This window comes from Ostrinia nubilalis, chromosome 13, assembly GCF_963855985.1.
Source record: "Ostrinia nubilalis chromosome 13, ilOstNubi1.1, whole genome shotgun sequence".
In the NCBI taxonomy this organism is placed as follows: Eukaryota; Metazoa; Arthropoda; class Insecta; order Lepidoptera; family Crambidae; genus Ostrinia; species Ostrinia nubilalis.
In genome coordinates this window covers 9,717,373-9,740,076 of record NC_087100.1, presented here as the reverse complement: position 1 = coordinate 9,740,076, position 22,704 = coordinate 9,717,373, and the positions used below count along the sequence as shown (strand labels likewise).

Sequence of the window (22,704 nt, the reverse complement as noted above, 5' to 3'; positions counted from 1 at the left end):
GATTATATTAATATATGATATCAAAACGTTCAAAAGTTTGGCTGTACACGAGCACGTACACAAGATGTTGTTCTCTTTTATGAAATTTGTTAGTACTAAGGTTGAATTATTAAATAATCACTGTTAAATGTGATTAATTTATCACTTTTACCGCGACTGTCGGTAATTATTCATAATAACCGGTTATTATTAATAATTTTCAATTTATCACATTAACCGTAACATAGACATTGAAACACGTTTGTTTATTTTGGTAAAAATAAACTAGAGCATAAATACACGTGATGTTCCTGAAAACACCCACTGAAAGAAAGTCCAGCTCAACAAAGGCGATCGAAAGCTGACATTAGCGGGTGGGTTATTCTCGTCGCTTCCCACGCTTTCGTGACGTCCGTTTTGGCACAGCGCTCGTCACGTAACGAGAATAACGCGGGACTCAGATTCGTCACGCAACCGTGAAAGATGCAAAAATGCAATGCTAAGTAATTCGTAGATTATATTAGTATTCGTAGTATTCGTAGTCGCATTTGTGTTGTAGTCGTAGATGTGAATGGGTAATGAATAGTATGTGCTTTGATGAAGATGTGAGTGTTATATTATGCTGTAAGATAATTTACCTACCTACTATTGAATTATTTCGCTTCACATGATACCATGATTCATTATTGCACAATAATATAAAAATAACAATCGAATTACAACTTCTTTAATTTGGGCTACAGATGCTACGGTTAAGAAATGTCGAGTATTTGCAACATACTTTAAAATACTTTTGAATAAAACGTACTCATCCATCTATATGTAGAGTTTCTCTCCTTGAAAGACTTGACTAAAATAGACACGTCACAGCGTTATTTTGATCATACTTATGCGCCTGCGCAGACATGCCCATCCCATTTTCGACGTCAAAGTATCACGCGCTATCAATTTATTTCGTTTCCGACTGAATCAGATCAATTAAGAGCAATTTTGGATCGCGCTGTAAAATAATACGAGACATCAGTTTTTTTAAATAGGCGCAATATGAAGGTCGAGCGAAAGTCAGATAAAATTATCCCCGATTACGTATATATAAATACATTCACTATCTCTTCGATATATTGAATATTATTTGGAATTACACTGATGATAACAAAAATGATATTAATTACGAAATTTGTACATAGTAAATTAATGCAACTTTAATCGATAATGATGTGTAAAACATCGTTTTACATAACTGAATTGACCCCTGAAATTGGTGTCATTTTTTTAGTGTGTAAGTTATATCATCAAGAATATTACGAGTTTATAGTTTTTGTCTGCTCTACATAGCCTTCATAAAGATACTCGTATCATATCAAGATAGGGACAGATAGTAAGAGCCTTCTGAAATATAGTTTATCTGTGACGTCAAGGTAGGTATTAGGGTCAGGGCTGCGCTCTGAATACGGGACAAAGACCTCGCCTAGATTTCCTATAATTTCTTCGAGAGCTGCAGATGCAGTGGAAATTATACAGGGTGTTTCTTGTAAGGTGTCAAGCCGAAGGCAGGTGATAGGTGAGGACTAGACCTATCGATTTCACCCCCATGTATGTTTTACGATTTTTCATAGTTTAGAAGTTATCGTTAATTTTGTGATTTTTTCAAATTGTATGACCTAGTAGGCTTTAAATTTTTTTATCTTTTTTTTGGGTCGATTTTTCTCAGATTTCTTTTTTTTGACAGATTCCCTATTAATTGCAGATTTTTGAAAAAAATAATCAACTTCCTATTTTTGATGCAAGATACAAAATTTTTGCTAGAAACATAAAAAATATGCTTTTAGCGGAACATTCTAAAATTTTCAACTTAAAAGTTTGAAAAAAAAAAGAACTTCCATAGGTCCAAAATAATTTTAAAAACTGCGCAGTTTTCTGAACTTTCATAATAACACAAAAAAACATGTACTTAATAGGCCATTATTTTCTGTAATCGCTCCACTAAAGTGGTAAGTCGGAGATTCCGTTACATGTTTTTGACTTTCTTAGGACTAAGTAATGTTTGCAATCCCTTAAGTTTACGTTATGTAGAACACATTTAGAGACAATAACTGAACAGAATTTTTTTTTATCCACAACGAGCAAGCTCTTGCCCTTCATTTGGTATACAATAGGGAATATGAAAATATTGATGAACTGCGGACAAAGCTGACTGAAGCACAAAACCAAATTAAAATGAAGAAGAAGGTTTTACGAAGAATTTTTTTGCGTCGTTGTCGAATGTGCATTCAGGTCAACGGCGGACATTATGAACATTTACTTTAAATTAAATCATTACACCCATTTTTGCTCTCTCTCTCTCTCTCTCTTTCTCTCTCTCTCTCTCTTTCTCTCTCTCTCTCTCACACACACACACACACACACACACACACACACACAAACTCTTTCTCTTTCTCTCACACTCTAATATGTAGGTATATCGAATTTAATCGTAAAGTAACAACCACCACTGTGGTCTAGTGGTAAGGCCACCTATTTAGGACAGCCAATTCCTCTGTGGATTAGGATTCCGAGTGAAGCTCGCTGATCATCCATCAGTTTTCATCAGGTCAGATGAAGGGCAAGAGATTCCTCGTAGTGGATAAAAAAATGTTCTGTTCAGTTATTGTCTTTAAATGTGTTCTACGTAACGTAAACTTAGAGAATTGCAATCATTAGTTAGTCCTAAGAAAGTCAAAAACATGTAACGGAATCTCCGACTTACCACTTTAGTGGAGCGATTACAGAAAATAATGGCCTATTAAGTACATGTTTTTTTGTGTTATTATGAAAGTTCAGAAAACTGCGCAGTTTTTAAAATTATTTTGGACCTATGGAATTTCTTTTTTTTTTTTTAACTTTTAAGTTGAAAATTTTAGAATGTTCCGCTAATAGCATATTTTTTATGTCTCTAGCAAAAATTTTGTATCTTGCATCAAAGATAGGAAGTTGATTTTTTTTTTCAAAAATCTGCAATTAATAGGGAATCTGTCAAAAAAAAGAAATCTGAGAAAAGTCGACCCAAAAAAAAGATAAAAAAATTTAAAGCCTAGTGGGTCATACAATTTGAAAAAATCACAAAATTAACGATAACTTCTAAACTATGAAAAATCGTAGAACATACATGGGGGTGAAATCGATAGGTCTAGTCCTCACCTATCACCTGCCTTCGGCTTGACACCTTACAAGAAACACCCTGTATATAATATTTCATAAGTGTGTTTTTAATTTAGTATCTACAGTATAATTGAATTGGAACCAGAGGAGCTTATGTAGGTAAAGAAATGAAAATTCCAACTGAACTTGAAAATAATGTTTGAGACAGATATTTATACATGTTTGTATTCAAATTTAATATTGCATTAGCCAGTTGACTAACACGGTTCTCGTGCCAAATTTTTTGAATGATGACGTCAAGGATGCTTTAGTCTGCAAAAATATAACTGCTGGCGAGGAAACGGATGCGATTGAAAATTAAACTGCGGGTTGTTAAATATAATATTGCAAATATCAAAGTTATCAAACATTAATTTCTCATCCTTAAATACATAGCTGGGCACCGTTAATCAAATTGTTAACTTCGTTAATCGTTAAACCGTTAATAAAAAAATTAACTTCGTTAAACGTTAAAACGTTATATTTCGCAAGATTTAACGCAAGTTAACGTTAATCGTTAATCCGTTAACACATGATAATAAAACGGAAAAAAATGTATGAAAGGTTCAAATAATTTCGAAAGCTTGTATCTCGCATAGAATTGATTCCTCTTTTATGTTTGCGCTACAAGCTTTCGAAATTATTTGAACCTTGCTTATGTACAATTATTTTTTTCGTTTTAGTACAACTGCATTTCAGAATAAAAGCTTGTTTTTAAAAAAAGTTTTTTTATATCATAATTTTATTTTACACTTTTTATTATTAGTATCTCTCAGAGCCTTGGTTCAATTATAATACAACTAGCTTTTGCCCGCGGCTTCACCCGCGTGAAATTTCGTTTGTCACAGATCGTCATAAATTATAGCCTATATGTTTTTCTGGGTTATAAACAATAATACTGTGAAGTTTCATCAAAATCCGTTTAGTAGTTTTTGCGTGAAAGAGTAACAAACATCCAGACATCCACACAAACTTTCGCATTTATCCTCGTAAGCCCGGATGTGCCTCAGAAGGAACTGAAACTTTGTAGTCAGTAACGCCGAGACATTTTCGGAGGTGACTTCGAAGTATCGCCGGATGTGCCATCAGAGGAACTAAAACTTTAGCGATAAATTTAAGTTCAAAAATTCGCGCCTATCGAAAGAAAAGAGTGATAGTCTATGGCTTAAAGTATTCAAAATCAGGTATCCGAACTTATTAATATAAAAAAAACAAAATGTCACTGTCAAATTATCATTTTTCTTTGACAAGGTGGTTCGTCCAAGAAGACATGATGTGCGATTAATTTTTTTTCTTCACGTAAACGTAGTTTAATTGCAAAACTGACCAGTATAATTTAAGTTAAAATACTGCTAAACAAGCAAAAAAAATATTTTTCCCAATTTGAAGTAGTTTCGTAAGATTTTTTTTAGTTTAAAAATAAAAGTTCTTTGCAAGGAACATTCGGTCTTGATGGTGAAAGTTTTATTTTTGTATATTTTTTCTATTGAGACGGGATTGAGTATTGGACTTTTAAAATTATGATATGATTGAGAATATTTACCATGAGAACGTTCTGATTTTTAGTTTAGTAAATATTATAATTAACATGAATATTCACTTTACTTCTTATACATTTTAACCTATCATTAGTGTATGTTATAAAACCGATAGTACTTTTAAAAGTACTAATTATGAAACATTAAATAAAATTAAAACCGTTGTTCCTTTTCAGTTACATTTATTAATATCGTTTTTGTATCTTTATGTAGTATTAATTTATTAAGAAGGTAACATTTATGTTTTACTTTAAAGTATAAAATACAATTTATTTACTTTTCCTTTTTAAAGTCTGTAATACCGAATGTTCTTTTAAGAGAAAACATTTTTTTATTATTTTTCACCTAAAATAAGCTCTATGCACTATTATATAGGGCCCCTGAAAATATGAATGCAAAAGAAAATCTGTAACATAGAAATTTTTTTACTCGCAGTGCTCGGCGTTTACTACTTCAAATTATTCGTTCTTCTGAAAGCACATTCGGCGATACTTAGAAGTCGACACAATTTACTCTTCGGTCTTACGAGGTTATAATATTAAGTAGGATTTAGCACCAAAGTGCTCGAAAAGACAAATCCAACAAACCCAAACTCGATTAAGTTTCCACAGTTTCGTTTAGGAATTCCTATGGCCACCTCTTGACTCCGTCATCAGAACCCTGGACATCATCTAGTACTAAAGTGCTCGAAAAGACAAATCCAACGAACCCAAATTCTATGCGATTCCGCCGTTTCATTTAGGAGTTCCTATGGCCACCTCCTGACTCCACCATCAGACCAGCTCAATGGTACCATAACATTGCATTGTCATCGTACTTACATATTAAGTATACCAAATTTCAGCTCAATCGGTTGTGGAAAACTAGTCATAAATTCAGTTGCAAGATTTGTCCCACACATACTAACAAGTGAAAAAAGCTTGTAAAAAATCTATACTAATATTATAAAGCTGAAGAGTTTGTTTGTTTGTTTGTTTGTTTGTTTGGTTGAACGCGCTAATCTCAGGAACTACTGGACCGATTTGAAAAATTCTTTTTGTGTTGGATAGCCCGTTAGTTCCTGAAGGCTTTAGGCTATTTATCATCACGCTAAGACCAATAGGAGCGGAGCACCAATCAAGAATATTTCAAATCAGTGAATTTTTTCCTTTTGAGAGCTGACGCTGCGTAAACGGTTAAAGTTTCGCAAAAATCATGTACGACAGGATTGTTCCCCTTTAAAAGTTCTTTAAAAAAGTCCGCGGTAGCATATGTCTATCTTTTAAGGTTGGCTCATAGTAACCATTTTTATGCAAAAAAAATCTGTTTTAAAATAATGCATTATTTGCGAAGGTGTTTTTATAAACATGATATTAATCCTTATCCAAATAAATAAATTATTCACCACAAGTATTTAATTTTAAACATTCTTGCCCTTTACACCATTCGATTTCAATAAATATCTTAAGAGATATCGCAGTTTTAAAATCACATCGCAGCAAAATAATGATCAAGTACTACGCGCGCTACTGATGGATCAATGCACAGCCTAAACCGCTGATCGTAAAGACCTGAAACTTGGACGGTGTGTTCTTTGTATGACGTAAGCATCTGATAAGAAAGGATTTTCCAAAATTCTACCCCTAAGGAGGTAAAAAGGAGGGGCAAAGTTTGTATGAAATAACGAGATTCCTTCGTCCAATCTACTTAAAATTTTGCATAAGCATTCTATAACAGAATTAATGGAAGACGTGTTTCGTATTTTAGTGAAATGCACTCCCTAACTATGTTAAAAAGGGGTAGAAAGTTATTTTAGTGGTGATTTGCTTCAAAGTTGATATTAATTACTCATTAGTGCATTTTTTTATTTACAATCATGACGTCATGTTAACGACTACCATACTCTAGGGGCCTCCACTTAACCTCGGAGTGGGTGCCCGCTGCGTGCGCTCGCCCAACAATGCATAGTAATGCATGAAAGTCATGCCGCGGGCACCTGCTTGCGCTGTATACATAAACTCATTTTCGCGCGAGAGTTTTGGCGGAGGCCCTTGAGGTAGTGGGAGTAGTCTTGAGGAAAAGCTCCTTCTCCCACGGCCAGTGGCATGCTGGAAGCTTGGTGATTCTAGCACCCGTAGGAAAATAAAAAAAAAAGTTTACCTATACTGCGGTAGGTGTAGTTTTCGATTTCGTTGTAAAAAAATAATACCACCGAGTAACTTTCACCGGATCAAAGGCCGAGCTGCATATTCATAAAATATAAGAAAAAAATATTTTCATGTTTATTTAACCTGATTTTTATATTTTAAAAGTATTCAAACATTTAGATAATAACGTTAAAACATTTAAAAATAATCGTATGAGAACGTTTTCGACTTCTCCACGGACGAAGTCGCGGGCAAAAGCTATTTGTAAAATAATTAGACTAAATTATTAAAAGTGCCTACCCAAAGTCATTATTCCACGCGGACGAAGTCACGGGCACAGCTAGTAAATAAATAAAAAATATCATTTTTTATATCGTTTCGTTAGTGTAAAGCAATCGTAATCATTTGACAGTTCATAACGTGCGACTGGTTACAAAAACTGTTGTTTTGGGTTCTGGAAGTTCTGGAAGCCCGAACGTAACTTGTCAGAACGCGTTTTTCTAGCGTTTTTAAGCGTGCCTGCTGTATCTTTTTGGTAAATAGTAGGTACTGGATTAACGATTAACGGACTTAGGATAATTTAACGGAAGTTAACGAGTCCGTTAACATTTTTTAAAGTTAACTTAAAAGTTAATCCGTTAATAGAAATGTTAACTTCGTTAATTAACGATTAACGGATTAACGAGTTAATGCCCAGCTATGCTTAAATATTATTAGAATTATCAAATAATCGACCCACCTAGACTCTAAACTGAATCACATTACAAAACATGCGACGATAAAACGGAACGTGAATCATGACAGATCATTGTTTATCTTGCTGTCTATATTATCACATTTAGCATTAAATTATTTCTATTCTTATCTTGAGATATTTCTGTTTCTGCAAAGAAGAATTTTACTGTATGGCTGATCTTAGCCCTGCTTTGATATTGTTACTATCTTATCGAGTTCGTTCACTTTTGACATTCAACTTTCATGTCATGATAATTAAGCGTTAACATCTATCTAGTAGGTAATGTCACAATTAGTGGTGACTGGTGACTGAATGAAAATAAAACCACCTTAAAGTTTTTCGTAAACCTCGAGAATCACCTTGAAGCGTATCTATCAAAGTAACGCATATGAGTGTACAGACCTTGATAACTATAATAGGTTCACCTTGATAATGAAAATTAATAGACCTAATCTTTCAATTACGATAAGAATGTGCGTACAGGTCCACGTTCAGTGTGTGATAATGTTGTGTGGTTGGTTTCAGACGCAGATGAGCGGTGATCGCGCCGGCTCGCAGTGCGGTCTGACGTCGCTGCTGCCGATGTCGTGCCGGGGGCGTGCAGCGGCGTTCGCGCGGGACCTCCACTCGCGCCTGCGCAACCTCGGCGGCTCGCACGACGACGACAGCGAGAGCAACTGGCTCGCGCGCGACTCCCCCGCGCAGCAGAAGCTACGCCCAACCACCTCCAACTCCAACTCCCGAGACCACGACACCTTCTACGACTTCGAACTAGAATGCGAGAGCCCCTCCAGCCCAGTCGAAGAATTCGACCCCACTTTCACGGAGCGGTCGCCCACCGATGAACAGGAACCGCCGTTCTACGACGTAGACACCGACCCCGAATGTAACGAACAAACTAAACTCAAGCTTGTCCAACCCGACAAAATTAGAAACGGATTCAAATTCTCCACCGCATTCTTCACTGAGTCACCAGTCAAAATTCAACCGGCACCGCGTGAAAATGGACATGTTGACAAGCCCCTGTATTCGCCCATTACGTTTGAAGGATGCGCACGACAAAATAGTTTGGATGAAGTCGACACTACGGTACGCCCGTCATCGTTATCGGATACGGACCGACTCAATTTGCCGTTAAATTTAAGTTCTGCTATAGACAGTGATTCTGAATTTGAATCAGCTAAAAGCGACCCTTCCGAATGTGCGGATGAAGTCTTCCACAGTGAAAAACCTTTAGAAAACGGCGTTGTGGACTGTGTAGATAATTTATCACTCGAAGAAGTTGTGCCTATCGAGGAAGATGAAGTGTCTACAGAAAATGCGGTAAATACTACAGACACATGCAATGATATTAAAGATCCACTGGAAATTGTGACCAGTGAAGTTTTATGTGAAAAAGAAACGTCTCCCGCGCCTGAAATAGAACCAACATTATTAAATGTAGAAGTCAAAGAGGAGCACGACGATTCTGAAGATGATCGACCCCAAAGAGTACGTCGTTGTTCCTCACTAAAAACTGGTAAAACGCCACCTGGCACGCCCGGCCGCAAAAAAATTGTTCGTTTTGCCGATGTATTGGGTCTAGATCTAGCGGACGTTAAGACTTTTATGGACGAGATCCCCGTGATTCCAAAATCTGCTTATGACGATCTCACAGGTTGCGACGTTCAGAGTTCCCCACCGGTGCGGACTCCGCCACGCTTAGGTGCCCTCACGCTGGTCCCACTGTTCCAGTTACCACGTGATGTCACAGAGAAATTGGAAAATACAAATGTGTGCCTTGAAAGCGCGCGGGTCTGCGACGGGGTTCACGTCACAGTTTGTGGATCAGTGCGAGTGCGCAATTTGGACTTTCATAAAACTGTACACATACGCTATACGATGAATCGTTGGAAAACCTACACCGACTTACAGGCTACATACGTTCAGGGTTCGTGCGACGGATACTCGGATAGGTTTCAGTTCGTGTTGTACGCGCCGTCGATATCCTCGGGTCAGAGGCTCGAGTTGGCGGTGCGGTTCCAGTGCAAAGGGCAGCAGATTTGGGACAACAACAGTGGCGCGAACTACTGTTTCGACTGCTTGGCGCTGGGCGTGAACGCTCAGGCGCCGTCGTCGTCGCCGCCGGGCCCGCTGCACCCGACCGTGGACTGGCACCCGTCCTTCTACTGACGCCGCTGGGGATCACCGGCGGGGTGAATGCGTCGGATGGATCGGCAGAGGCGACGGCCGCGGCTGAGGCCCGGGACGGGCCCGCGGGCGCCCGCCGCTAGTCACATTCCTGTGCCTGCCCGCGCTCGCAGCGCGGAGTCCTGAGTCATTGAGGCTTAAAGTGGTGAAGCGTTTTTGTGATATAAAGTAGCTTAGGTGTAGATATAATACAACGAGCGAGCGGCTCGTACGGAGTGCCATTTGCAGTAAACGAAGTTTCGAAGTGTAAAATATACATTATATTTTTTCGAGTTTTTGGTTAGTAGCTAACGATAATGTACAACGTCCTGGCGGACAATAAAGTCGTCGCGTGGCGTGGCGCTAGCGTGCACAGTGGTCCGGGCTGAGATTCTGTTCCCTTGTACATAGAATGAGAGTATGAATTCTGAATGATATTAATATTTTAATAAAATTTTACAAACTATTAGTCTTATGTAATAGTCTATGTATGTCAAATTACGTGCGCAAGCATCACCTCTGTAGCTAGAGATTTTATTCACATTAGCGTCTTTATGGATTGTATATAAATAATGTTAAGAACACTTATTTGTAAAGACACAATATCATGCATCACTTGTTAGATTGTTATAATGTTTCGTAAATTGTTAATGTAAGTGGACCTGTCTTAGAGTCAGGGAAGCAATATATTATGAAGTAAACGAAACCCCCCCATACGAATGTTTTATGAAAACATATTACTTATGTGGAAAATGTCTAACTACTGTTTATATTTTCTATGTTTAATGATGTTATTTGCCTATTTATATTTTATATTTTTATATATGAACTTGAATACATGACATATTTCCTAATTAAGAACTGATAAATGGTAATTATTGTTGTTTGGTTTCGAGATTTTTATCAACAAGACTATTTAGAGATTACGAAATTAAATTATTGTTAGATGTACTTTAAGCAATATTACAATATTATTTATTTATTAGGCCGGTTTTTCTATAGTGTATGTACCTGAATTCTTAAAATGTGGCCATATTAATTTTATATGAAATGATCCGCGAGAGCGCTGTCCTACTGAACTATAATAATATTATTGTTACAATGACTTCTGTTTTATTGAATAACTACCTACCTAATAAATTAATATGCATAATTTTAATCTTGGTCTTTTATTTTTAAAATAAACTATCAAACGACGAGCTTTTTATTATAGAAGCTTTAGAAGATGATAGATCTTAATAAAACTTCACTATTAGCTTCAATTACTTATCAATTTATTTATAAGGCGAAATATATCACAATTATTGGATGATATCGAAATAAATATAATCTTAACTTTACGTATAGTCACGCTTACAAATGTACTTTAAATAAGTATAAACAAAACAATGTTTATGAAAGTAGTTTTATCGACAGGTCTCACCTTACCGTAGATAAAAGTGTAAAGCGTTAATAAAGAAAGTAAATAAAGTAATTTTATCTTACTTATTTTGTCACCTAACAAATTGATACCTAACTCTTAGCCCGAATTATTTGTTTACATACATCAATTAATTACAACAGCATGGCTTAAACATAAAGAAATAAAGATCAACCAATTTCATAAAAAAAAAAGTAAAATAATAATGTACTTAGGCGATTAACTTAAAAGTATTATATACAAAAAGCTTAAAGCTTATTCCTAATTTTATTATGCTTAAGAACAATAAATAATTAAATGTGCGATTTCAGCACGATTTGTGATATTTCAGGCAGTCATATTATCACGGTCATTCTCACGATTAGGCGTTTTCAGCCTAATTACCATATCATTTTTGAAATTTGGCTTAATTGACTTAAACGCATTTAAATATAAAACACCTGTAAAGTACGAATTTAACAATCGTAAAGGCGTCAAAATATTCAAAGCGGTTTCCGCGTAAATGAGACCCAAAAATTTTATGGTCACGGTAATTAGATAAGGCTAATACTTAATGTAACGGTAATTAGAAAAGATATGTAAAATAACAAAAAAACAACATCTTGCATTCATAAATTTGTACACAAACACGTGTGGCTACGTGTCACATTTCAAATAAGAGCATTTAGCTGAATCAGAATCTGAATCATCATCATTTGCTTTAAATGTGGTACAAACGATGGATACAGTTAATGGATCTCAAATGGTCTCACAAATGATATTGGTGTTTTCTTCCTCTTTTTAAATCTATCTGCGATCAACCATCAGCCATTATTAGATTGGATTGAATTTGTAATAATGACAGTTCCACCAGCTCTGCACATCCCATGATTTGTCACCTCGATTCTTTTACAATACGTTTTCAGATTGACGCTATTCGCTTTCTCCTGAGCCTGATTGTAAAGTTCTCAGAATTTAGAAGGGGTGCAGCAAATACATTTCCTCTTTGACGTTTGGTATCACTTCAGTGGACTTTGTAAACCAAGGTGCACAGCTCAGGATTTTTAATACTTTATTTCGAAAACGTTAAAGTATTTCTACATTTGCAAGGCTGGGTCGATGCCATATGTCTACATGGGTCTTAGGATGCATTTGTAATAATTTGTTCTCCAAGATTCTTCTGCCCATTATCCATTGCATATCACGAAGTTTTTTCTATACCTATGTTTTTTCTAGGCAGGTAAGATGCAGTCCATTGTCTGTTCATTTGTTCCCTTTTGTTCTTAATGTGTTCACGCCAGGTAATTACTGTTGGACAATCTCTTCTTAGGGCGAAGGTAATATGGATAGATTTTAATGGTATTATATTAATATTAATTAATGATTTAACATGCTAATATCAATGATATTAATAGTAAAAATAAATATCTGGTACGAGACATGTTTCACGCAGGGGTGACATCTCCTGGGCATCTGGAAGCCTCGATTTCACTCCAGCTAACTTCTTTTTTTGGGGTTACCTTAAGAGTTAAAATATTATTATACTCTATAATCCAACAACCATGCAGCAACTGAAGCTTAACATTCGTCATGAAATCGAGGTATCTATTTCGAGGTAACTCTAACGAAAGCTTTCAAAATGTTGATGTCAGATTGGAAGAAAAGTCCGTAAAGATGTTATGCGAAAGTCTAGGTATTTTTTCATATTTTATCATTATACTTATTCAATCGTGAGTGCAATTTGTAGGTAATAATTTCATACAACGGTGATTATAAATATATGGCAATTAGTACATGGAAATTATAAAACGATAGTTTTTCTTCAAAATTTCCAAAATCTGCAGGGTATGCAAATTCTGTCTTACTACAATGTACGGAGGTCAAAGTAATGTTTCTATTTAAACTAACAACGTGGATCTACCTTTATAAATCTAGTATAAAAATAAGGACATGGTAATTAGAAAAATTGAAAACCAAAGATATGGTAATTATACTCTTACGCAATTCATCGACGGTTACACCAACGCAATAGACATCCACTTGCTAACAGCTCAAGGCACTAACTAAGGGCTAACGCCGCGCGAGGTAATGATGTGTCAAATACTATTATTTAGGCTAGTATGATCACGAACAGAAAACGTAACGGTAATTAGGACTTTAGCTCGGACAAGCGGTTTTTTAATTATAATTATTTACAGAATGGTTCTATTGAATAGATATTTTGCCAAGCATAAGACAATCTTATAAACTCTTTAAAATGTTGAATGGAGTAATTTAAATCTATACGACATAAAAATTACAGCCACCTTTTAACAGTAAGTCGGTGTGCGGACGCGTCACGGTAATTATAGAACAGAGGTTCATGAAATTAATTTAGCCACTTACACTTAAAATAGAGGCCTATGATTTTATGCACAACTGGACAGGGTTGTTAAGTAACATATAAAAATACTTGCATGTCTCTAATTTGTCATTTTTAAGGATTTAACAGCCCGGACACGTAAAAACTAGCTAATCTGAGAATGGCCGATCAATATTTTAACTTAACATGTGGTGTCTTTTGTGGATAGTCAAAAGTCTAATATTTATCTGTAGGTAAACACAAAGGCGTAGGACGTCCACCCACAAGGTGGACTAACGACCTCATAAAGGTAGCTAGAAGGCACTGGATGCAGGCCCCCACCAACCGGCCATTGTGGAAATCATTGGGAGAGGCCTATGTTCAACAGTGGACGTCCTATGGCTGAAATTATGATGATGATGATGAAACACAAAGGCGAATACAATAAGTACGTTACATGATCACACATTAAGATGAGATCGGTGCAATGATCACCTCCAATTTATTTAATGGAAAATTATTAAACTTATATTGTATTTAAAGCGGTCTGGAAAAGCAGTCACCTTCACTCTTCAGGGTAACTTTTTATGATCTGGACTTGCGTAAGTATTTGCAAAACATGGAGAATTTATTCCCAAAGTTATTTTATACGTGTACTTTATCGCACTACGCAGTGTCTGGACTTTAATTTAGGACGTTCCATTGTCCTTCAGACGACCTTTCAGTATATTTTTCCGGCGTTCTTTTTCTACAGGCTCGTTTGGTATTAACGTAACTACGCTAACATAATAACAAGACAAATTCTTTTTAAATAACGTGAATAGAAATTACATTAATACGAGTATAACAACAAATTTTCAGGACCATGTAGCTAAATGAAAGATGAACATTACAGGGAAAATAAGGAAGTCACGTGTCTGTGATTCTAACATATTCTAGGATGAAGTTTTTTTAATTTACCCATATTGTGCCCAGAACTATATTCTTCCTTGTTTTTATTCACGTTGCGTTTCTGTTCACAGTACCTGTTTTACGGGTCAAAAACGACCCACTGGGCAAATATGGGCTAAAGAGTCTTATGATGATGATGATGATGATGATGATGATGATGATGATAATGATAATGATGATGATGATAGCTACCACTTTGTCCTAAAGGATCGCATTAGGACGCACTTTTTTACAAACTCTGACCATCGTGAACTTACACTGTCCACAATACACTAAAAGCAGGAAGACGTAGTCTTTAGAATACTTTCACACTAACTTAACTAACTGTCTGTGGGTCTCACTTCTGCGGTCTCCTAAATATCCTTTGGGCTCTTCGTCTCCTCGCGGTCCTGGTGGTAGGGGGTGTGATGGAAGGGTCCCTTAGGGCCCGCAGTTGCATGTGCAGTCTTTGCTTGCAGAACTCATAGAATTCTATCTCTCTAGTGAAGTTAGCGCGGACGATTTGTTTTACAGCCTCGGAGACGGGCGGCTTGAACGCGTTGCGGTTGATGCGGTTGAATGTGTTCAGCTCCTCTGTGGATGGGAGAAAAATAAGTAAATAAATATCTATCTACAGTAGATAGAATCTATATAAAAAGTTAATTATTGTTTGATTTTACTTTGAAATCGATTATCCGGAATATCCCTGGTTGTAATTGATCCGGATAATCGGGATTATACTGTATATCTATCTATAGACCTTTTAGGGTTCGTCTTCGAACATAGGCATCCTCTTCAACCTCACACCGACTTCTGTCCCTGACCACTTGCATCCAGTTTATTCCAGCTTGTTGCTGGAAGTAAATTATAGTAAAATGAAAATCTCGGCTAAATAGTTTTTGTTTATTGCTAATGGTAATACCTACATATTTGTAAATCGCGTAAAATGGGCTGAGTTTTGCACAGGAAGAGAAATAGTTTTTTTTGCCCACAAGGGCAAAAACAACTAATTCTCTTCCTAGCCACAAGGCTATCGTTGCTAAATTGTGGTAAAATGTGGATCATTATATGTGCATAATATGTCAGAAATGACGAAGTTAAGGAAAGACAAATAACTATTTTCGATCGATAATTCCGGGAAAAGCTGATTGAGAACTGAACCATTTTCATATCACAGTAGAACATTGCTAATAGTTTTGATGAGTAGGTAATTTCCCTCACACTTGGAAATGGTAAAAGTCAAGATATGAATCGCCAACCTGAATAAAGGAGTTTCCGACTTCCAGAGACTTCGAGTCATTGACGAAACCAGTACCTTTTTAGGTAGGTATTATCATAGGTCTGTAATGACATATACGTATAACGTGACAAAGCATACAAATCTGAAGCATATTTGAAGTCTCGCGGACGTTTGACGTCTCAAAAACACCGTTCCGTGCCGCTTCCATGCCTCAGGCACTAAGCACTAGACATATACTAATAATTTTGGTCTTTATAATGGCAGTCCTTACCCCAATACAAGCGTAGTGCCCCTTGGAAGAACCGAGGGATGTATCTTTCCAACGCAAGCAGTGTTGAGTTCATGTCTTCTAGTACTCCCACCACCGCATACTGCTGCTCCACCACTCGCTTGGCGCGCTGTAGGGCTTCCACGCTGTTGAAAGGCCTGTAACGAAACAAATGATGAACGGTAACAAATGTCGGCCGTTTGGTGTAGTGGTTCGAAACGGACAACTATTCCGGAGGTAGCGGGTTCGATTCCCGCACAGTACAAACATTTGTGTGCATGAACATATTTGTTTGTATTGGACTGGGTGTTTTCTATGTATAATAAGTATGTATTTACAAAAAAAAAAGTATTTAAGTATGTTTATATCCGTCGTCTAGTACCCATAGTACAAGCTTTGCTTAGTTTGGGACTAGAAGCGCAGTGTAAAATGTCCAAGGATATTTATTTATTTATTATTTATTTATTAAATGAAATCAGTCATGTAACAAAACAAATGATGAACTATAATAAATGAAATCAGCCCTCCTAGATAAATCCGCTTTCGTTCCGGCGCTTTTTTATGTGTTATGTACTTCGCTTCAAGTGTTCGTAAAATCAAGTGGCAGTGGGTGGGGCACATAACTTGCAGAGCTGGTGGCTGCTGGGACAGAAAAGTTCTCAAATGGCGACCACGAGCACGACGTAGTGTGGGCGGGCCTCCCACTAGGTGGACCGACGATCTGGTGAAAGTCGCGAGAGGTGCCTGGATGCGGGCGGCGCAGGATCGGTCTTTGTGGAAATCCTTGATGGGAGGCTTTTGTCTAGCGTCATTCGGCTGAAACGAACGAACTTCGCTTCATGAAGCGATTTGGAAATAACAATAACACGAATGTTACTGAAATGTTGTGTCAGTGAAATATTTCAAAATAATGATCAATCAAAGGACACTACAGTATCTAATTTGGCCCTAGGGTTAACTAGAGGAGAATGCCAAATGGCATTCAGTAGCATTCAGTGTTTAGGTATGTAAGTCGTAAGTATATGAATGAACATAACAATTACAAGTTTTAATTAAAATAAATAAATCTATGACTGATACTGAGTTTTGAGCGTTGTTTTGTCTACCTTAATGTCCCAGTACAATCCGGATCGTGAAGTCATGTCAAGTAGGTAGGTAATTAAAAAAAAAAGATCTTTTACAGGTACCTGTTTAAATTTATAAGTCCACTATTGCGTATCGTAGCAACCTATCTTAGATTAAGTTTAATAGGTTGTAATTTTTTTTTCTTTTAGTGTTGTCTTGTTGGTTGTTCTATTTAATAAATAAAAAAAAACCTATCAGCTATGTCAATAAAATTGTGCCTTTAGGTAATTAGGTACCTAATTAAAAACTACTTAAAACCGTATTAAGTAGTTTTTAATTACCTACGTGTAACATAACATGCATATTATTATCAATTTGCATAGATATTTTTTGCTCTCTTGCACTCTCGGGCATGAAGGACAATGTGATAACTGCTAAGGTCAAATTAGTACTTTCTGGCATAAAACAGTAGGTACGCTTTCTTTATGAATCGACGGTTTCTGATGCCATTGTCTTCTACTACTATTTACCTCTACTGAAATTTTCTAAGACAATTAGGTACCTACTTACTTTTTTAATCTGTAAATAGTAAGTCATGCGTAGTATTTTAAAAACATTTCAGAAGTTAGTTTTAATAGGCTTGCTACCTACGTTTAGTATTGGCTCGAACTTATCACTTCTTGTATAAGATTCCATGTCATGTGAATCTTTGCTTGTTTTAGTTTATCAGGTACCTACTCGCGCAAAGTCTCGTCAGTTTAAACATCTTATTGTAAACTAGCGGCCGCCCGCGACTTCGTACGCGTGGATCCCCCCCCCCCTTCATCTATCTTACGCGGTTTAGATTTTTTCATAGAAATGTTTTTTCCGTTCCCGTTGGAATTTCGCAATATCCTGTTGTAACTAAGCTTTAAGTTTACTAAGGTACCTGCATGCCAAATTTCAAGCGTCTAACTTAAGCGGTTTAGATTTTTCATACAAAAGGATTTTCCCGGTAATTCCTGTTCCTGTAGGAATTTCGGGAATTCCTTTCTTAGTGCACCTCTACGGTACCTAAGCTACGTCCCTTATAAATTTCAAGTGCCTACGTTTAGCCGTTTAGGCTGTGCGTGGGTATGTCAGTGAGTCAGTCATACAAAAGGAATTTCCCGCTAATTCCAGTTCCCGTGGGAATTTTGCAATATCCTGTTGTAACTAAGCTTTAAATTTACTAAGGTACCTGCATGCCAAATTTTAAGCGTCTAACTTACGCGGTTTAGATTTTTTCATACAAATGTTTTTTCCCGCTAACTCCCGTTCCCGTGAGAATTTTGCAATATCCTGTTGTAACTAAGCTTTAAATTTACTAAGGTACCTGCATGCCAAATTTTAAGCGTCTAACTTACGCGGTTTAGATTTTTTCATACAAATGTTTTTTCCCGCTAACTCCCGTTCCCGTGAGAATTTTGCAATATCCTGTTGTAACTAAGCTTTAAATTAACTAAGGTACCTGCATGCCAAATTTCAAGCGTCTAACTTAAGCGGTTTAGATTTTTCATACAAAAGGATTTTCCCGCTAATGCCCGTTCCCATGGGAATTCCTAAGTATCCTATAACCTGCCCAGGAGTATGAAGAATAATTGTACCAAGTTTCGTTAAAATCCGTCGAGTAGTTTTTGTTTCTATAAGGAACATACAGACAGACAGACAGACAAAAATTTTACTGATTGCATTTTTGGCATCAGTATCGATCACTAATCACCCCCTGATAGTTATTTTGAAAATATATTTCATGTACAGAATTGACCTCTCTACAGATTTATTATAAGTATAGATAACTATTATGAGACACAGTTTTCATTTCCGGGAAAAATACACCCTATTACTAAAAGGAAATATCATCATGAAAAGGGGATTTTTAACTTTTCCGCCGCTTTGTACATAGACAGACTGATTGAGGAACTCTTAGTTCTTCATTAAGTTAAAAATCGCCTTATGATTAAGTGAAATAAATATTTATTTAAATAGATCACAGTGGTGTCTGAGTTTTGCGGCGCTACTTCTCAGCACTTACAAAATATTTGTCTCAAATTGGTAGGGCAAAAAAGTAATGAGATATCGTCAGTTGCAGGTTCACTTGGGGTAACTGACAAAATACGGTTTTTGAGTTAAATATACAGTTTTTCTTAGATTTTTCTGCTCTTTCGAATGGTATACGTAAAAAAATTCTAGCTTTAAAAAAATTACAATTACACGGACATTTTCAGGTGTGAACTTTTCAGATTTCCTTCACAATTTTGGTGTAACTGACATTGTAATAATTTTACCAGGTTAAATTGGTGTATCTGTAATAACGTAAAAAATTTGCTAGAAAACTTTGCAATTACACTGATTTGCTAAGGTTTATAACATGAAATAAAATAGAAATTTAGAAAGTTTTAAGACATATTACATTATTATTATACCAGCAGTATCAGTTAAAGAAGTTAAAGTTAGCTCAACAAAAAAAAATATTGAAATTGAGCAAACTATCCAGCCAACTAGGCGTCACTGCGCGTTGCTAACATTAACCTGTTGTTACTCTGTTACTTTTACTGTTGTAGTACTTATGACCTTAATTCAACATTGCTATAAAGAGGTGGGAAATTAAATCCATTTTGTTTTCAGTTTAAGTTGCCCCGTAGAGCTAAATACGGTATTGGTAAGTCAAAGCTTAAAAAAATATTCAAATTAATTAGTTTCACAGTAATACTTAAGTAATTTCAATATTTCTGTCTTAAAAAAATTAAACAAACATATTTTCTTGATTTTCGTGGCTTTTTTAACATTTTTTAATGAATAAAATAAAAGTTACTTCTAATAAAATTAAAAAAAAAAATAAAGAAACGACAAAATGTTATTTTTTTCATGAATTCTCTTATTTTTTAATACTTTTACATAATTATACAGCAACTAAGTAACCAAATCCCAGAAAATCATCAAATTGTTTTAACTTTGGGCAGTACTTACATCAATTTGACCTATGTTTTTTCCAAAAGTTTGGTCTAAAATTAGTGTAACTGTCAAAAGTACAAAAATACATTGGTGTAACTGCAATTTATTTCCTTAACTAAGACATATTAGATAATTCTTTTTATTTAATCTAAAACCGCGTAAAATTCTAAGCATTTCTGTAAAAACAGATCTAAAAAAGGTTAAATAGGAAAAAAGTTATGTCCGATTTAAGACTAAAAAAAACTTTAAACGGTTCAGTAGAGCTGAAAAACTGTATTTTGTCAGTTACCCCAAGTGAACCTGCAACTGACGATATGTAAAGGGTACTTAAGAGTGTTTGTTAAAACTAATTTAACTAATTAGTCTAAAGAAATAAAGACATTTATTTTTTACTTGATTTGACAGATTAATAAATATATTGCTTAAAAGTTTAATGGTGACTAACAGAATAATATTATATTTCGGCACGTAGTGTTGCAAGTGCCATGTCTGCCCTTAACTATCATGGCGCTTGCAACAGTGCTGAAATATCGGAGGCTCATAAATAAGGAATTGCTATCCCGTCAATAATAATTAGATTGATAAAGTAATACTTACGTGCACTGAGGCTCGTGTCCACAGAAGAACAGCGTCTGGCGTCGGTGGTCTCCAATTCCCTCGTGCGTCTCGCCCTCGATGTACCGGCATTCGCGGTCACCACTCAGCACACAGGTCTCGAAGTCCTGAAAGGGAGAAGAATTTCATTTTATTACATGTTTTAAATAGTGAAGTCACCAGACTAAATATTTTAACGATCATAGTAAGTAAGTATTAGGTAAATATACAGATTTGAATTTTCTAATGCAATTTAGTGAAAACGTGAAGCCAAAACTACTAAACTTTCTTCATTAATCCTTGTAGCTGTAGCACCTTCATAAAATATTATGTGACCTTACTTTCTTTTGTGGACCCTCTGTGGATTACGAAGTACCAAGATTCAGTGCTGTGGTTGGCACTATAAACTACTGTTATCTTCAAATGGTCAGTGAATGGACTCAAACTGTTTACCACAAAACGTCGTTTAACGTCAAAGACCTCCATCCATTGTTGTTACTTATTTATTAACCATAATCGGTCCAATTATCCCATTTGCATGTTAACTTGCATTAGATGCAAATGATGTGGAAACTCATTTGTTTGTGCTAGTTAAGAAAACTCATTCGCGCAGAAAACTTTTTATCACAATGAAATGAAAGTACAAAGTTACATATTAATATCCCCTTTGTCTCCTGTACCTACTTGCGAATCTATTGTCTCCTTTATGTAATTTGAATAAGATCTCCGCCTGAGATTGGACGACGCCATTCTTGTCTCAAAGAAGGCTATAAAACTTTCAAGTGTTTGCCTTTGCCCTTAACTTTAATAGAATATTCCCTCGGAATAGCCCATTCGAGTCCAGATTGTTCCGTAGATAAGTTTAAGTGCTTTAAACAGCAATATCTTCATCAAACAACGTTAAAGTGAAACATGTAAATAGTCTATTCCGCTTTATACTGTTTAATTGCTGTTTATAGCAACCATGCAACCATTCTAGTTCTTTAAAAAAAACATATTAAAATAACAATATTTCCTCTAAGTTCAATTACTTGTAGAATGAACTATAGGCGGGCAAATTAATAACAAGAGGATGCAATAGGAGGCGTGGTGGTCTCCGCACAACATGTCGGGTACCTACACGATATAGATAGGTATAAAGTTCATTATAAAAATGTTCGGACGATGGCGCATCGAGCTAAACATTGTAGTATCTTATGCAAGTTGTAATAGATGATATTTTATTATAAGCTGTAGTCAGGTGCGCTGCCGACTCTACCATGCGCCTGAGCACGGCAATACAAGTAAAAACATTGCGGTGATTGCGGTTTCGCAGCACAGAACCACAAAGCCCATGTCTGTTCCGATGGGAGTGTCTAGACACAAAAGATATCGAACGAAATACAGCAAGCAGATTACGGACTATTTCCAAACTCTAATTAAAACGTCACCTTTTTTGTTGCCATAAAACTAATTTATTTTTTGCCCGCTAACTAGACAAGTAACATTGTCAGGCACACACATGGTTGTAGGCAAACATTGTTTAACAATAGGCGAATAATTAACTTGGAAAATCCGCACAGGCGTTGTGCAATAAGCGATACCATTAATTTTCATAATAAGTCGGTGTGAGCTGCCAGCCTGGCCCGCGGGCCACGGGAACAATAATATGTGTATCGGCGTAGGCAACAATTCTCAGGCAGAAATACCGTTAAGCAATTTGTAAATCGGATCCTTTAATTTATTGGCACATTTCTAATAACAAACTGTTTGAGTAGTTTCTTTGCGGAAGACATATTTTATTGTAGAAACAATTTGTTTTGATTAATCCATCCGCGATTAAGTAAATGGATACTGGTGTAGCAAAAAAACTCATCAAAGCACATAGTCTTAATGATTCAGTTTTATTGTTTAATTATGTTCAAGATGTAATGGTGTCGCCTGTAGAAGCGGTTTAATAATGTACCTAAAAAACAAAAACGGAACTTAGTACAATCGAATAGATACCTATCTACATAAACTAACAAGTGCTTTAAAATGTATCAAAGATGCTCCACTTTACTGACTCCTACCATATAATGAGCTTGACAGCACTGCTCCCAATATTAAATTTTATTGGGCTTGTAGGTAGATCTTGTCGATCTAATCGTGATCATTGATTTTTTCCGCGGCGTGTCAGGCGCATCGTGC

General features: G+C 36.1%; 2 protein-coding genes across 5 annotated transcripts in view; one reads left to right on the top strand and one right to left on the bottom strand.

Annotated features, from left to right (window-relative positions):
- The window catches only part of LOC135077617 (glycogen-binding subunit 76A), a 60,117-nt gene extending 49,233 nt beyond the window's left edge, over positions 1-10,884 (top strand). For all 4 annotated transcript variants that reach the window (XM_063972171.1, XM_063972170.1, XM_063972172.1 and 1 more), the window contains one exon: positions 8,082-10,884. In XM_063972171.1, coding sequence (XP_063828241.1) covers positions 8,088-9,728 — 1,641 coding nt within the window. In that variant the 5' untranslated portion in view covers positions 8,082-8,087 and the 3' untranslated portion in view covers positions 9,729-10,884. The remainder of the gene's footprint in view (positions 1-8,081) is intronic.
- A 93-nt stretch (positions 10,885-10,977) lies between these two features.
- The window catches only part of LOC135077618 (heparan sulfate 2-O-sulfotransferase pipe), a 98,097-nt gene continuing 86,370 nt past the window's right edge, over positions 10,978-22,704 (bottom strand). Inside the window, exons 7-9 of the mRNA XM_063972173.1 lie at positions 20,539-20,663; positions 15,907-16,061; positions 10,978-14,989 (exon numbers count right to left, since the gene is read on the bottom strand). Coding sequence (XP_063828243.1) covers positions 14,754-14,989; positions 15,907-16,061; positions 20,539-20,663 — 516 coding nt within the window. The 3' untranslated portion in view covers positions 10,978-14,753. The remainder of the gene's footprint in view (positions 14,990-15,906; positions 16,062-20,538; positions 20,664-22,704) is intronic.